This window comes from Thalia democratica, chromosome 9 (assembly GCF_965202585.1).
Source record: "Thalia democratica chromosome 9, ktThaDemo2.hap1.1, whole genome shotgun sequence".
Taxonomy (NCBI): domain Eukaryota; kingdom Metazoa; phylum Chordata; class Thaliacea; order Salpida; family Salpidae; genus Thalia; species Thalia democratica.
Genome location: NC_139173.1, coordinates 32,799,043 through 32,813,620, shown reverse-complemented (window position 1 = coordinate 32,813,620; position 14,578 = coordinate 32,799,043). Strand labels below are relative to the sequence as shown.

General features: G+C 28.8%; 1 protein-coding gene across 2 annotated transcripts in view; it reads right to left on the bottom strand.

Annotated features, from left to right (window-relative positions):
• Positions 1-14,578, bottom strand: part of LOC145843793 (uncharacterized) — a 50,871-nt gene that overhangs the window by 32,154 nt on the left and 4,139 nt on the right. For both annotated transcript variants that reach the window (XM_082951021.1, XM_082951022.1), the window contains exons 3-12: positions 14,139-14,235; positions 10,616-13,632; positions 7,901-8,052; positions 4,300-4,400; positions 3,216-3,282; positions 2,948-3,034; positions 2,579-2,764; positions 2,136-2,288; positions 575-710; positions 60-283 (exon numbers count right to left, since the gene is read on the bottom strand). In XM_082951021.1, coding sequence (XP_082807147.1) covers positions 60-283; positions 575-710; positions 2,136-2,288; positions 2,579-2,764; positions 2,948-3,034; positions 3,216-3,282; positions 4,300-4,400; positions 7,901-8,052; positions 10,616-13,632; positions 14,139-14,235 — 4,220 coding nt within the window. The remainder of the gene's footprint in view (positions 1-59; positions 284-574; positions 711-2,135; positions 2,289-2,578; positions 2,765-2,947; positions 3,035-3,215; positions 3,283-4,299; positions 4,401-7,900; positions 8,053-10,615; positions 13,633-14,138; positions 14,236-14,578) is intronic.

Here is a 14,578-nt window from a genome sequence, read left to right as displayed (position 1 = left end):
ACTAGTATTAAACATAAATCAACTTTGTATTAGCAAAAATATTAAAAAATTATTCAAACCTTGATGCTTTCTCTCACATTCGACCGGTCCTTCTCACCTTTGGTCAGCGGGACTTGCGGTTGCTGGGGTGGCGGTTGTTGGGGTTGCTGGGGCCTCGCTTCAACTTGCGCGGGTTCAGGGTTGCTGTTGGTGCTGCTGTTGCTCAGCAACCTCTCGCGCTGCTCCTTGGCAACCGGGGTGTAGCCGGTCGCCGCGATCTGAACTTTCTGAGCTTTTTCCCGCGCTTTTTGAAAAATTAATTATTTAGCAAATTTTTTTATTATTATTTATGTTTATCATTTTAAAACTTATAAATAGCATAAATGACAATATTGGTATGAGCGCACAAAGTATGAGTCGATTGGAGAGAACAAAAATACGAAGTCAATTTAATTTGCAAAAGATCATCATACAATATCTAAATTAACTTTTTTCTTTAGTTTTTCCGCGCTCTAACTGATTAACAACAATCACACATAGTTTGTCTTTAAATTCAAATCGAACGTAAAACTAAAATACAAACAATCAAAACAACCTTTTTGTTTCTTCAGTTTTTCAGCTCTCTTTTTAGCCATCAGCATCTTCTGGTCGGTTCCGAGCAGAAGTTCCTCGAACGTTGATTTCACCTTCTTGCTTGCCGGGGGGTTGCCCGGTGAGAGTGATCTTTTCGCCTGGTAAAATGAAATTAAGTAAGTACAGTGTTTATTCACTTATCCGGACTTCACTTATCCGGACGCTCACTTATCCGGACAGTTTTATCCAGTAAAATGAAATTAAGTGAGTACAGTGCTTATTCACTTATCCGGACGCTCACTTATCCGGACAGTTTTATCCGGTAAAATGAAATTAAGTAAGTACAGTGTTTATTCACTTATCCGGACGCTCACTTATCCGGACAGTTTTATCCGGTAAAATGAAATTAAGTAAGTACAGTGCTTATTCACTTATCCGGACAGTTTTATCCGGTAAAATGAAATTAAGTAAGTACAGTGCTTATTCACTTATCCGGACAGTTTTATCCGGTAAAATGAAATTAAGTAAGTATTAGGTAAAATTGAAACATAAAAGTCATCACCTAGTTAACAAAATACTTTATAAAATTCAAAGAAATTGTCTAGGGGGTTTCAGGTGGTGGGTTACCAGGACTTAGTGGTCTCTTCGGTAAAAAAGATTAAAATTCAGTATTTATACTAAACTTTGAAAAGTAAAAGTTTTTATTTGTTGTCATTGACCAAACGTTTGAAAAAAACGATAAGAGCATCAGGAAGACTTGTTCGTTGCGCTGCGAAAAATATCTTTTAGCCCGGTAGATAGACAGAAATGAAATAAATTTTGTTTTATAAGTATCACACTTCAAATGCTGTCATTAACAAAATAGATGTGCTAAAATATATCAAAAGTATTTTTGTTAGCTATAAAAACATATTTTAAAACATAATGCGCAAAATACGGACCCATATTCTTACCTGTGACTTTGAACAGGAGAATAAAAAAACAACGCATAAAGATTTTGTATTAATTATTAATAAGCTAAACTAAACAGTTAAAAAACACAAAACTAAAAACTATGGACGTTATCAGCAAAAAATGATTAAAATATAACAAATATGGAAATGTTAACCGAAATTACGGATGGAAAATAGTATTTAAATTATAAAGATCTTAGAAAGAATTAAAGATCATTTAGCTAAAGTCTAACAGTTGTTTATAACCTAGGTTTGAACTAGGTTTGCAAATTTAGTAACCCATTAGTAACAATTTGACATGAAACTATTTACTTGTGGTTGTTGAATAAATTTATAAAAACCTTTGTAAGCGAGCGTTTGTGATTTTTTCAACGTTGTTCAAGTTGGGCGGTTTCGTGATTTGTGATTTTTGTTCCATAAAAATACAACTTTTAAGTCCAGAGTATATATCAAAATACTAAAAAACTGTACGGTTGAAATGTAAACTGTAAATTATTTCAGCGATTAACCAAGAATGATAAATATCTACTCTTGACTAAAACGATCTAAATCAAATAGTAGTTTAAAATAAATGTCGATTTTAAATAAACATGGCCTTAATAGAAAAAAATTATAAAAATATATGAAAACCTTTACAGCGGTTTCACACAGTCTCAATCCCTTGCCAGTCGGTTTCGGTTGAGTGACTTTCAAGTTGAGTTTGCTTTTCTCACTTGTTTTTGTATTTTCTGATTTCTTCATCTTTTTAACTTGAGGTTTTTGGGAGGCTTGATGCTTTGAAATCTGTAAAAAAAAAATTTGCAGGTATAAAGTAAGAAGTACAATGCTAAATTTTACTCATAACATACTGTTGAAAAATGATTTAACTGCTTTAACCTTGAGAAAAATCCTAATAAAGAGCATGCATGTTTTTAAGTAACTTTCTCTTGAAAAAATAAAGTAAGTACAACCAACAACTAAACAGTATTACAAAAGTAAACAATTAAAAACAATCATTAACACCTAAATAAAAATAAAGATACTAAAAAATCAGCTGAGACTATACTCCGTACATAAATATTTACAATCCAAACCTTTCTGTTAACAATGGGTTGAGGGTTGTACGTGGGAAACCTGGCGGCGTCTTCCGCGCTCAAATGAGGCGTGTAAGGTTCGACTATTTTGGCTTTTTTCGCTTTTGGTGTTTCAAGAGCAGGGCTGCAGAGTGGAATTTCGTAAGTTTTCTGAGAATTTTCACTTAAGAGCTTCTTTGTTTTCGACTGTTTGTAAATTTAATGCTTTAGAAACACATTAACGAAAACGTTACACTTGAAAAGCGACCTAACAATCTTGAACATTTAAATGTAATATTTTTTGAAGTGAAAAATTTTACAACGTCATTATTAGTTTATTTTACAAAAACACATAATAAATTCATAATAATTTTAATAAAACCCACTTACCAGCTTCGGCGTTTCGGGAGCAGGGCTGCAGGGTGGAATTTCACGAGTTTTGTGAGAATTTTCACTCGAGACCTTTTTTGTTTTCATCTAATTGATGGATTAAATGTTTATAGATATTAAAATGATTACTTATTTTTGAAAGCAATTAATATTCTTTGATGTTTAAACTTTAGATTTTCTTTTTTTTTTTTTGGAAAAAATATAAAACTTTAGAACCATTTTATTTTCATTTTTTTTAACACACATAGTAATAGAGGTGTTCACTTACGAAGTTAGGCTTTTCAACTCGGACAACTTTTTCTTTTCTTATTTCTTTTGCATTTTCTTGGGCTGAGCTGTACAAAAAATTTAATTTTATGACTAACCGAAACAAAAACTTTAAAATTTTTATTTATAAACGATTCAGTGATTCTAAGTTTATTTATTAAGATTCTAAAACCAGAGTTTCGCAGTGGCATTACTACCAGTGCTCTTTAGTCAAGATAAACTTGCAAAATCACTACACAAGCCTGTATTCATTTTGAAATTAAAAAACTAATTGGGCGTGTTAACTGTTTTCAAAGTTAACTTAATCAGTTTGCTTTTGGTTAATTAGGTAAAAGTAAAAAAAAATAGTAGATTACACAAACAAAATTGCATGGAAAAATTTAGTGTGTGAAAGCTTCAACGGAAAATATATTATAAATATCAAAAAGAAAGTTTGGTACAAATAAATAAAAATAAGTACAACAGACGTTATAAATTATATATAGATACTTTGCTTATGTTTTTACTTTTTATCTAAATATTATTAAATTTTTAGTAATAAATAAAATGCTATACCAACACTTTTTTTATCAGAAAAAGTTGTAAATTGAAAATATATTCTTTATCTTAAAACTATTTTCTTGACTGATATGCTGGGACAGAAATGTTTATAAGTTTACATAACTTAAAATTAAAACATTGACATAATAAAGTTATTAAACAAAAAAATAATAATACTATTAAAAGCGAAACTAAGTTATAAAAACTAAAGTAAATCTTTATGCTTATTTAATGATATAAAAATATTAGAAAATAAATTTTATGCAACACAATGTCAACAGACTAAGTAACAAAAAAATTGTTTAAATTGAATGCTTTTTCAACTGTATAAACTAATATTTTATTTAAATAATCAATTTCTGACTCTTAATAAGTTTTAAATCTATCAATTAAATACTCAACATTCTTTTTAAATCTTAAGTAATTAACTCATAAAAATAAACTTATTTGGTATAAATAATTTTGCTAGGTTTAACACTTTTCAAAAAACAACTGTACAGAAATTGAATACATCTACTCAAAAAACCTTCAAAATTAAAACTAACAAGTTGAGAATTTTTCGCACTTGCTGCTTGTACACTTCATTCATTATTCTCGGATCGGAGTATTTCGGTTTGATAATTGGCGATGTCGGATTGGAATGTTCCTGAAACCATTAATTTATTATTTTGGTTTGTCTTTATAAAAGCTAGTTTTGGTGAACTGAATGTAATATTTGTTTGAAGTCATTTTAATACACAACATATTTAAAAGGTAGCACTGCTTTTATTGGTTTGTTTGTGATTGTGACATTTGAAAACAGCTTGTGAAATTCATAAAGTTAGCAATGTACATATTTTTAACACAATCAGACTTTTGAAAATTTTTAAAATTCTGAAAAATGGAAAAGATGAAAAAGAATTTAATGAGTAAAAATTATTTCGATTCGAATTAACTAATAATTTAATTTAATTTAGTATTTCTCAAATGGAGAAGGTTAACGATAGAAATAAATCAGGGTCGATACCTTTTTAATTACTTTACTTGATTATAGCCATCAAAGTTCAAACACATTACTACTGTTTTTTTTTTCTTTTATACGTTCAAAACTACAGAACTTTCAATGTTAAGCTATAACTAAAATTTAAACAGTTTTTATGCAAAAATCGTTCAAAATGTTTACTAACAAAATTCAGCAGAGAAAATTTAATTTAACTCTCACCTAATTTTTAAACAAAATAATAATAATCTAATACATTTAATAGAAATAACTATTTTTTAAAACAACCACATGTTATTTAATTACTGCATCTATTAAGTATGAGGCGTTACGATATTTTAAATAAGCAGTTTAATATACTTTTATATATTTTTTTATTAATATATCTTTAACTTATAATTATTTATTTACAACACTGTGTAAAAATATAGAAATCTATTTACTGTACAATACTCTAGCTTATTTGTTTTTTAATCAGTACTTATTTGAAAAATTTACGAAATTCGCTTAAAAATATTCTTTAAATGAGCTTCATTCGTTTGAAAACATTACTTTTGCTTGATACTATGCAAACCAAAGCTTTTTATCACACATTACATGCAGGACTTTCAGTCATCGATGCATTATCGATTTAGGATTGTATGTGGGGGCTGTCAATAGCAGCACTAAATTGAGTAAAATTATTATTTAACTTCTGTAAAAATAACTTCTGCGACACAAAAGTATGAGAGCACTTTGTAATTTAAAAATTGTTTTAATTCTCAAAAGTATTCCTCTATAAAAATAATTAAAGTCAAAGCTTATTTTGGAAAAGTTAGTAATACTTTTTTTGGAAAACCAATAATCATAAAGAATTAGTTCTAAAACTTAAAGGATATGTAAGACTTTTAAATTAAATTCAAAAAAAATGTGGCAAACAATAGAAGCTCTAGATTGAATAAAATTTAATTTAAGTTCTGTAAAAATATTTTCAAAGAACTATGACACATTTTTTTTTAATTTTTAAACCATTTTAACTCTCGAAGGTATTTATTTCTACTTTGTATGTTTGGAGTTGAATCTAAAAGCTTGTTTTGGAAAGTAACTGACTTTTGAAAAACTAGTTTACATTTTTAACTACACATATAATTTTGTTAAAAACTACTTTTCTTCAAAACATCAATAATGTTAAAGAAGCTGTTTTGTAACTTCAGGGATATGCAAGTTTTTTTCATGAAACTCATAAACAATGTGGTTAACTTGACTTACATAAACTAATTGAGATATGAATTAGAGTATACAGAATTGTTTAAATAAATTAAAGTCAATTTAAAAGTGTTTAAGCAATATTGACTAAAAACTTTCAACGTTAAAAAAGTTTAAATACATGTTTAATTATCATTAGTTTTAATAAATGTTTATATGTTGACAAAAAAACAGCCATTATTTTTTAACTTAAAACTTTTTAAATGACTCTTTTCATAAGGGTTGCCACTGGTTTTTGGCAAGTTTTCTGAATTTCTTCAAGACTTTAAAAGTACAAGTTATCGGATCTATTTTTAGTTTAAAACTACGCTTAAAGTAAAATAAAATGTATCAAATAGTAAAGCAACATTGAGAAGATACTGTAAAGCTACTGTAAATATGTTTTAAAATAAAAATTTTAACGATGACAAAACTTTTAAATCTATATGACAGATTTTTCGTGTCAAATCAAAACTTTTCTACTTAACATGTAAAAATTTTTTAAAGTTCCTGGTTTTTTTTTTTAATTATTCAAATTCCACATTTTTTAACCAAGATTGTCAAATTCCAGAACTTTCCAGGACTCCAGGTTTTGTGGCAATCCTGCAAGTAAAATATTTTATTACGAAATGTAAAAAAATTTTACTAATAATTAAGTTGTAAGTTAAGGTTTCATTACTGTTCTTTTCTTACACAAGATTGCCACTGGTTTATGAGAAAATTCTTTCGGATTTTGTGAATTTCTTGCAGGTTTTTAAAACTACATGTTTTAGGGTCTATTTCCAGTTTTTAAGTTTAAGGTAAAAAACTGTGTTAAATAGTATAAAAACATTGAAAATATATCTTAAAGCTTCTTTAAATGTGTTTTTTAAGAAAAAAAATTCGATGAAGACAAAATCTTTTATCTCTACAATAGATTTTTTTGTCAAATCGAAAAATGTAAAAGTTGTATAAAATGCCAGGTTTTTCCAGGTTCTTTAGTGATTTTGTTTATCACAATTCCAGGTTTTTTTTTCAAAATTTCTCAAATCCAGTATTTTTTTACCCTTAATTGTCAAATTCCAGGTTTTTCGAGGGTTCTAGGTTTTTTGAAACCTGTTTACAATATTGCAAAACATTTTTTTTTTCATTTCATGAGATCATACTTTTTATATTATAGTTTATGAGTTATCCAGAGCAATAAGCTTGGAAATGTTTCACAGGTCAGTATTTAAGAGAAATTTCAAAAACATTTCACAGGTCAGTCTTTTATGAGAAACTTTGATAACTTTTCACAGGTAGGTATTGTAACTTTGAAAATAAATCACAGGTCAGCATTTAAATATTCATAATGGCTTGTGGTCTTATAAAAATTAGATGAGACACATAATTTTTTTGTTGCACAAAACTAATAAAAACATATTATTTTTTTTATTAAAAACTATTTGAAACTTTAAATTATCAAACTACAGTAAAACAAAATAACATTTTCCCCTTAAACATTCTACTCGAAAATTTAGCATGCAGTCGTTGCAATTTATATAAATAAAGAACTATTCCATTATAATAAAAAAAACAACCTTTTCCTGTTACTAAAACTGCTTGACAAAGTTTAGTGTGCAGCCTTTGTTATTTTTACAACTAAATAGTTATTTTATTCTAATAAAATAAATATCATTTTCCCTGCTATTATTCTGATTGACTAAGTAAAGTGTGCAATCGTTATCACTTATATAAATAAACAAGTACTTTGTTACAAATATTAAAATAACCTGTTCCCTGTTGTTATTCTGCTTGACAAAGTTCAGTATGCAATCCTTATCACGTATATAAATAAACAATTATTATATTACAAATATCAAAATAACCTTTACCCTTGAAATATTCTAATAGACTAAGTTTAGTATGCAGCCATTACTATACTTATAATTTAATAAATATTTTATCGTAATAAAATAACCAACCTTTTCCTTGTTGTTGTTCTGCTTGACAAAGTTCAGTATGCAGTCCTTGCTGCAGTAGATCCTGTCCGCTTCTGCGTCCCTGTCACAGCCGCCTATCGAGCACTTTCGCTTCACAACGGGAGTCACCCTGATCGATATCGGTTCCCTTCTTCCTGAAACGCAATCAAGTTTTATGACTGTTGAGGTACAGCTTTTGAAGTTACTTTTGTTCTAAGTCAGGGGTCGGCAGGTCGAAAAGGAACGTTTTTTTATGTGCTTTAAAAAACATATTTAAAGACAATTTTTTTGAACAAAAAAAAATTAGGCGATAGAATATCCTTTAATTATAACACTAAAATTTTAATTTTGTATTTTCGAAAATATTAGTATATTAAACTAGTTTAATAAAAATTTTAATGTGGCCCACGGGCCGCAGTTTGCCGACCCCTGTTTTAAGTATTCTTCAGATAAATCTATAACAGGGTTTACCAAGTTCTTTCTCATAATCACCCATTTAGGTATGATTAAAAAAATATTGCCCCAACCCCTTTTTTTTTCTAGATATTGTCTTTTTACTAGTTAATTACAATTTTTTCGCCCTCTTACTATTGATTGCCCCTGATTATCAAGAACTACTTAAAGGGATTGACATCACAAACTTTGGGAAACCCTGATGCTAAAATGTTAGAAATAGCTAACATCGATTTTTCGTGAAACTCATTATTTCCCTTACTTTAATCATCATTAAAATAAAACAATATGTAAAATCTTTAGCTGTTTGGATTTACTTTTTTTTTGTTTGTTAAGGCCATAGGGGGGTAGAAGCCATTTTTTGACCAAAAATAACATACAGACTTATATTATAGTAAATTTCATAATCTTTCAGATGCTTTTTTTAGATTTTAAAAATATTAAGTAACTTTTTTTTTTATGACCGGTTATATAAAGGGTTGTCTTTATAAAGGGTATATAGAGGGTAACTTTAAAGCCGTTTTTCTCGAGTTTTTAAAAACGGACTTTAAAATCTATCTTCTCCTTCATTTTTCAAGCAATCTTCTTCAAATTTTCAGGAAATGTTCCTTACATTATGAGAAAAAAACGTTATTTGTGAATTTTAATAACTTAAAAAAAAAAATTTTATGACAAAATAAAAAAAAAGTGATTTTTTATCAAAAAAAAATTTTTTTTTCAAAAAAAAGGTATTTTTACTTAAAATTTTTTAAAGTCACAAATAACGTTTTTTTGTTATTGTATAAAGAATAGACTGTGAAAGTTTGAAGAAGATTGCTTAAAAAATGAAGGAGGAGATAGATTTTGAATGCATTAGTCTTTTTTCGCCGTTTTAGTTTTTCCTTCCCCATAAGGAACCTGTTATGCGGCCCGACTTTGGCCGGCCATATCTCAAAAACTAATTCGAATTTTTAAAAACGGTAAAAAGCAACTTTAAGCTTAGTAAAAACTCTATAAAATAAGATCAACTTGTAAAAAACATGGCCTACCCCCCCCTATGGCCTTAACTGATTAACAATTTCAAAAACAATAGTTTGGTTTAATACTTAACATTATCAGCTAATTCATATTTAATGCAAAAACAAATAAATAAAACACTCTCTTTTCGTGAAGTTGGAGGCTATCTCTATATTTTTGGAGAAACCAGAACTGTGTAAACAGAAGGAATTTGATTATAAAGTGTCTTTATTTAGTTAAATTATCTATTTTTTATCCGTTAGTAGTATTTGAGTTTAATTATTTATTACTTTACACTGATTATTTATTGTGCTTATTACTTTGTTAGTTTAAACTTTTTGTGTTTTTGTTTAAAAACTTATTCATAGTTTTAGAATTGTTCTACTGTTAAGTTCTGACGAAAAGTAGTGTAATACGTATAAACTATCACAGAAAACTTGAGAGAGTGTTTTATTTATTTGTTTTTGCATTAAATAGTTTGGTTGACGATAAATTGTATAGCTAAGAGAATATTTTTGTTGGTACAGCTTTTTTGAACGCTTGAATATTTTAAAATAAATAAAACTATTCTGCATTATGTATTGAGTTGGGAGCGTTAATATTGTATTTAATTATATAAAACAAAAATATTTTAGTGTTTTTTAGTATTATTAGATTTCATTTATTTAATAACATTAAAATCTTTTAAAACGTGCAATAAAAATATATTGAAATTTAAACCAGATATAAATAAACTTTTTTTTTTCTTTGTTGTATTTAGATTGTGTATATAACTATGTATAGATAAAATTTAAACTTTATAGCTTTGTAAAATACAAACAAAAAACAAATAAATTTATTCAAATACAAAAACACTAAGTTAGTGATTTATTAAAATCTAACTTTTAAAACATAAATTAGAGCAGTTTAAGTTAAAGCTATAATAAAAACTATTCTCTAGTTTCAATTTAAAAAGTGAAATTAAATATTTTTAGACTCTTTGTCTTTTATAGTATGTTTATACATCATAAAAGAAATTATACAATCAATGCTTGTTATATTTCAAAAGTAGTAAACATACAAATTGTTTTTGTTGTAAAGGAGAAACTACCTAAACATTTTAAATTACTCTTTTTTCTAATAATTTTATAATTAATTATAATTTCAAAACTTACCAAAATAAACAAAAAATCTTTTATAGCTGATATTTAACATTTAAATTCCGCCATAATTTAAAATAACAGCAAGATTAAAAATCATAAATATTACTTAGTATACAAAGAAACTCACCTTTTAAATTTATTGTAATTTCCTCTGAACCCCTAGGTGATTTATTTTTGGCGGGAAACAAAGCTTTTTTGGCGGCCTTCTTTTCATTTGAGATTTTTCTTGCGTTGTTGCCAATTTTATTTGAAGATCCGAGCGGTGATACTTGCTTGACATTCTTTGCTGAAGTAGTCGCATGCTTTTTGTTTTTAAGAGGAAGACTTTCTTTGCTAGATTTTCTAGAGAAAGAACCTTTTGATGAAGCGTTGGTCTTTTCACTTTTCAAAACCTTTTTTATGCAGTTTAAAGGCAGGTCATCTTCTGAGTCTGTGTCAAATTCGCTTTGAAAATATTTCACCTCGCTTTGTTCTACCTTCACATCATTAATTTCAACTTCAGACACAGTAAATGTTTCTCTTGAGATCTTTTTGGATTGCTCTTCTGTTGGTTTGCTCTTCTTTGCCTTGACTTTTGAATAACTTTTCACAGCTTTTGGAGACTTCAGTATGACGGATGTGGGTTTGGGTGACAAGATTTCTACGACCTCTCTTTCTTCACGCTTCACTTTGGGAGTTTTTAGAGAGTTTTCAACTACTGAAGTACAGTGAACTGATTTAGTTTCTACAACTTCTCTTTCTTCACGCTTTACTTTGAGATCAGTTATACCAACTTTTGAAGAATCTTCAGTTGTCGGAGTACATTTATTTGACTGAATTTCTAAAGCAACTTTCTCTTCTAGCTTTACTTCATGATCATTTTCAACAGTTGCTTGAGAATTTTCAGCTGTTGAAAAATAGTGATCTGACTTGGCTTCTACAGCTTCAATTTCTTTCGCGTCTACTTTACAATCATTTTCAACCACTTTCAAAGAACTTGCTTTTGCTATAGTAAATTTATCCGAATCAATTTCCGCTGTTTCAACTTCTTTTGCCTTTACTTTTTTATCTTCTTCATCAACAACTATAGATGATTCTTCTTCCACTAAACTAGTTTCAGACTTTTCTGTTTTTACCTCTTCAATTTCTTTATTTTTAACTTTTTCTTCGCTTTCAACATTTTCAAGAGATTTTTCATTTATCAAAGCAGACTCAGGCGGTTCAACTTTTACTTGTTCAACCACTTCTGTCTCCATATCTTGATATTTTTCAAATGTTTCTTGAGATTTTGCTAAACTTGAAATAGAGCCCGCTGAATCCACTTCATGAATTACGTTGGCATCATATTTTTGATCTTTTTCAAGGTTTTCTTGAGGCTTTTTAATAACTGAAGCAGAGTCTGTAGAGTCTGGTGACAAAATTTCCACTTTTTCACTCATCTTTGTCTCAACAACCATTGAAGTAGAGTCTGCTTGTTCTACTCCCACATATTCAGTTACTACAGGTTGTGTATTTCCTATTAATTCGTCCTTTGCGTGTGCTTCTTGATCACTTCTGAGACTTTTTGAACTACTTGCAGCCGCTGACGTGGAGTCAGCTTGCTCAAGTTCTGCAGCATCCACTACTTTTTTTTCAGCTGCTTGATCTACTTGAGCTACTTTAGCTTTTTCTATTTTTAAAATAGAATCATCATGCTCAAGTTCAACAGCTTCTATTGCTTCCGTTTCAACGCCTTGATCTCTCTCAGAGACTTTTGGAGCATTGGCTGAAGAAGAATCTGCTGACCTGATTTCCACTAGTGCACTTTCATTTGCCTTTGCTTTTTGATTGTTATCAATGCTTTCCAAAGATTTTGAAGTTGGCGAGGTAGAGTCTGCTTGCTTAATTTCCACACCCTCAATTAGCTTTGTTTCAATTCCTCTGTCCTCATTTATTGCTTTAGGAGGTTTTACAAATGTTGCATTAGTATCAGCCAACTTGACTTCTATTTTTTCTATTACTTTTGTCTCAACTTGTTGATTTTTTTCAGTGAATTTTGCAGGTTTTTCATTGGTCGATGCAGAAGCAGCAGACTTAATTTCCACCGGTTTACTTTCTTCAGTTTCTACTGTTTGATCATTTTTAGCACTTTTCAAATCATTAGCAGTTGTTACAGAAGGGCTAGCCTGCTCAACTTTCACAGCATTGATTGCTTCTTTTTTAACCATTTGGTCTTTTCTAAGTACTTTTGAGGGTTTTACAACGTCTGAAGCAGTTTCACAAGATTTATCCTGAACTGTCTCTGTTATTATTTTTTTATTGTTTTCATGACTTTCTGGAGACTTTGCAACCTTATTGGCATCGGCTGGTATGTTTTCCTCAGCTACTTTTGTCTGGGATTTTTCACTCTCTTTAACAACTCTTGGAGACTTTAAGATGACTGAGCTGGATTGAGGTGACTTGATTTCCACAGTTTGGATTTCAACTGCCTTACTTTCAGGAATTTTAGTCTCAATTGCATTAATTTTAGATATTTCAATCCCAACTGCTTTATTTTCAGGAATTTTAGTCTCAGTTTCTTTACTTTCAGGAATTTTAGTCTCAGTTGCTTTATTTTGAGGAATTTTAGTTTCAGCTGTTTTATTTTGAGGAATTTTAGTTTCAGTTGCTTTATTACTATTTGCCACATTTTCTTTTTTAGCCGCAGCCTGACATTTACTTACAGCTACTTCAGCCTTATTTGCTGTTACTTCTTTCTTTTTGAGGTTGATAAGAGGAACATCGTCGTCGCTGAAAAAATCTCCATAAACTTCTTTTTTGTTGTTGCTGTCAACCTCTGTTTTGATAGTTTTGTGAAATTCTTTTTTAACTTCTTTTGTACCACCTTTTTTCACCAGTTTTTGATTCGTTTTATTAGCTTCCTTTTTAGTAGTTTTGTTCACTACTTTTTTATTATCATTTTTAGTTTCTTTTCTGTTATCTTTACCAACTACTTTTTGCCTCTTGGGTTGTAGTTTTGTTGGTTTTTTTTGAGTGTCTCTTTTGCCAACAACTTTTTCAGCTTGAACTATTTTGGGTTTCTTGTTTGAACTACTACTTGCACTTCTAACTGTGGACTTGGTCTTCTTCTGGGGTGGTGGTCTGGTTGAAGTCCTGCCTTTCCTGTCTGGGGTGGTGACGTAATTTCTGTATAAAAATCATATTCTTTGCAATTGTATAAAAAAATCAAGTTGTTGAACTAATGTAAGTACTTAAGTTTTTACAAGTACCACAAGTATTTAAACTTATCTAAGCGACCATATTTCTATCTACTGTTAAAAATTTAAACTTTTAGAAACTGTAAGCTTAAACTTTGGTGCCTCAAAACATGGTATAATAAATTTATATGATGTACAAAATCTTGTACATATGATAAAAATGCGTTTGACAAGTTAAACAGGAGCTTGTCAGTTTAACTATATAGCTTGTCATATTATAAACTAGTTTTACTTGCACTGTAAACCTTATTTATTATGACTATAAAAGTTTTGATTTTTTTTTCAAGTTTAATATGCAAACAATACTTAATTTTCAAAAACAAAGCAGAACTTAGCCTTTAGTTTCACTTTAAATATCAACAAAAATATTCATAACTACAAAATTAAATGTAAAATCAGTTAAAAAAGAGTAGTATATTTGAATAAAATACATACTTTTTGTAGACATTAGTTGATTCACTGCTGGTAATTTTACCATTTGCCAGTTCTTTGTATTTGGATACTTTTTGCTCTGTATCACTCTCTTTGGGCGCTATCAAATTAGTTTGTACATTGATTACAAACTGTTTTATACAATTATTACAAAACACTCTACAGTAAATTTAAAATAAATTACCAAGTATGAACTGTGTGTAATGTGTATTTTATTTGAAAATCACCAAAACTTTAAACTTTTCATTAAATTTAGTTGTAAGTAAAAGTTGTCACACAACTAAAGCTTTAGTTTAAGAGTGTAATAGCATTCATTTAAAAAATTTTATTTGTAACATTTTACTGGTCAATAAAAAAAAAATCAAACTACAAAAGATTAGTTAAAATAAATGTAAGTAGCTAATTGTTATATAACTTTTAAAATACTAAAATTATACTTCTCT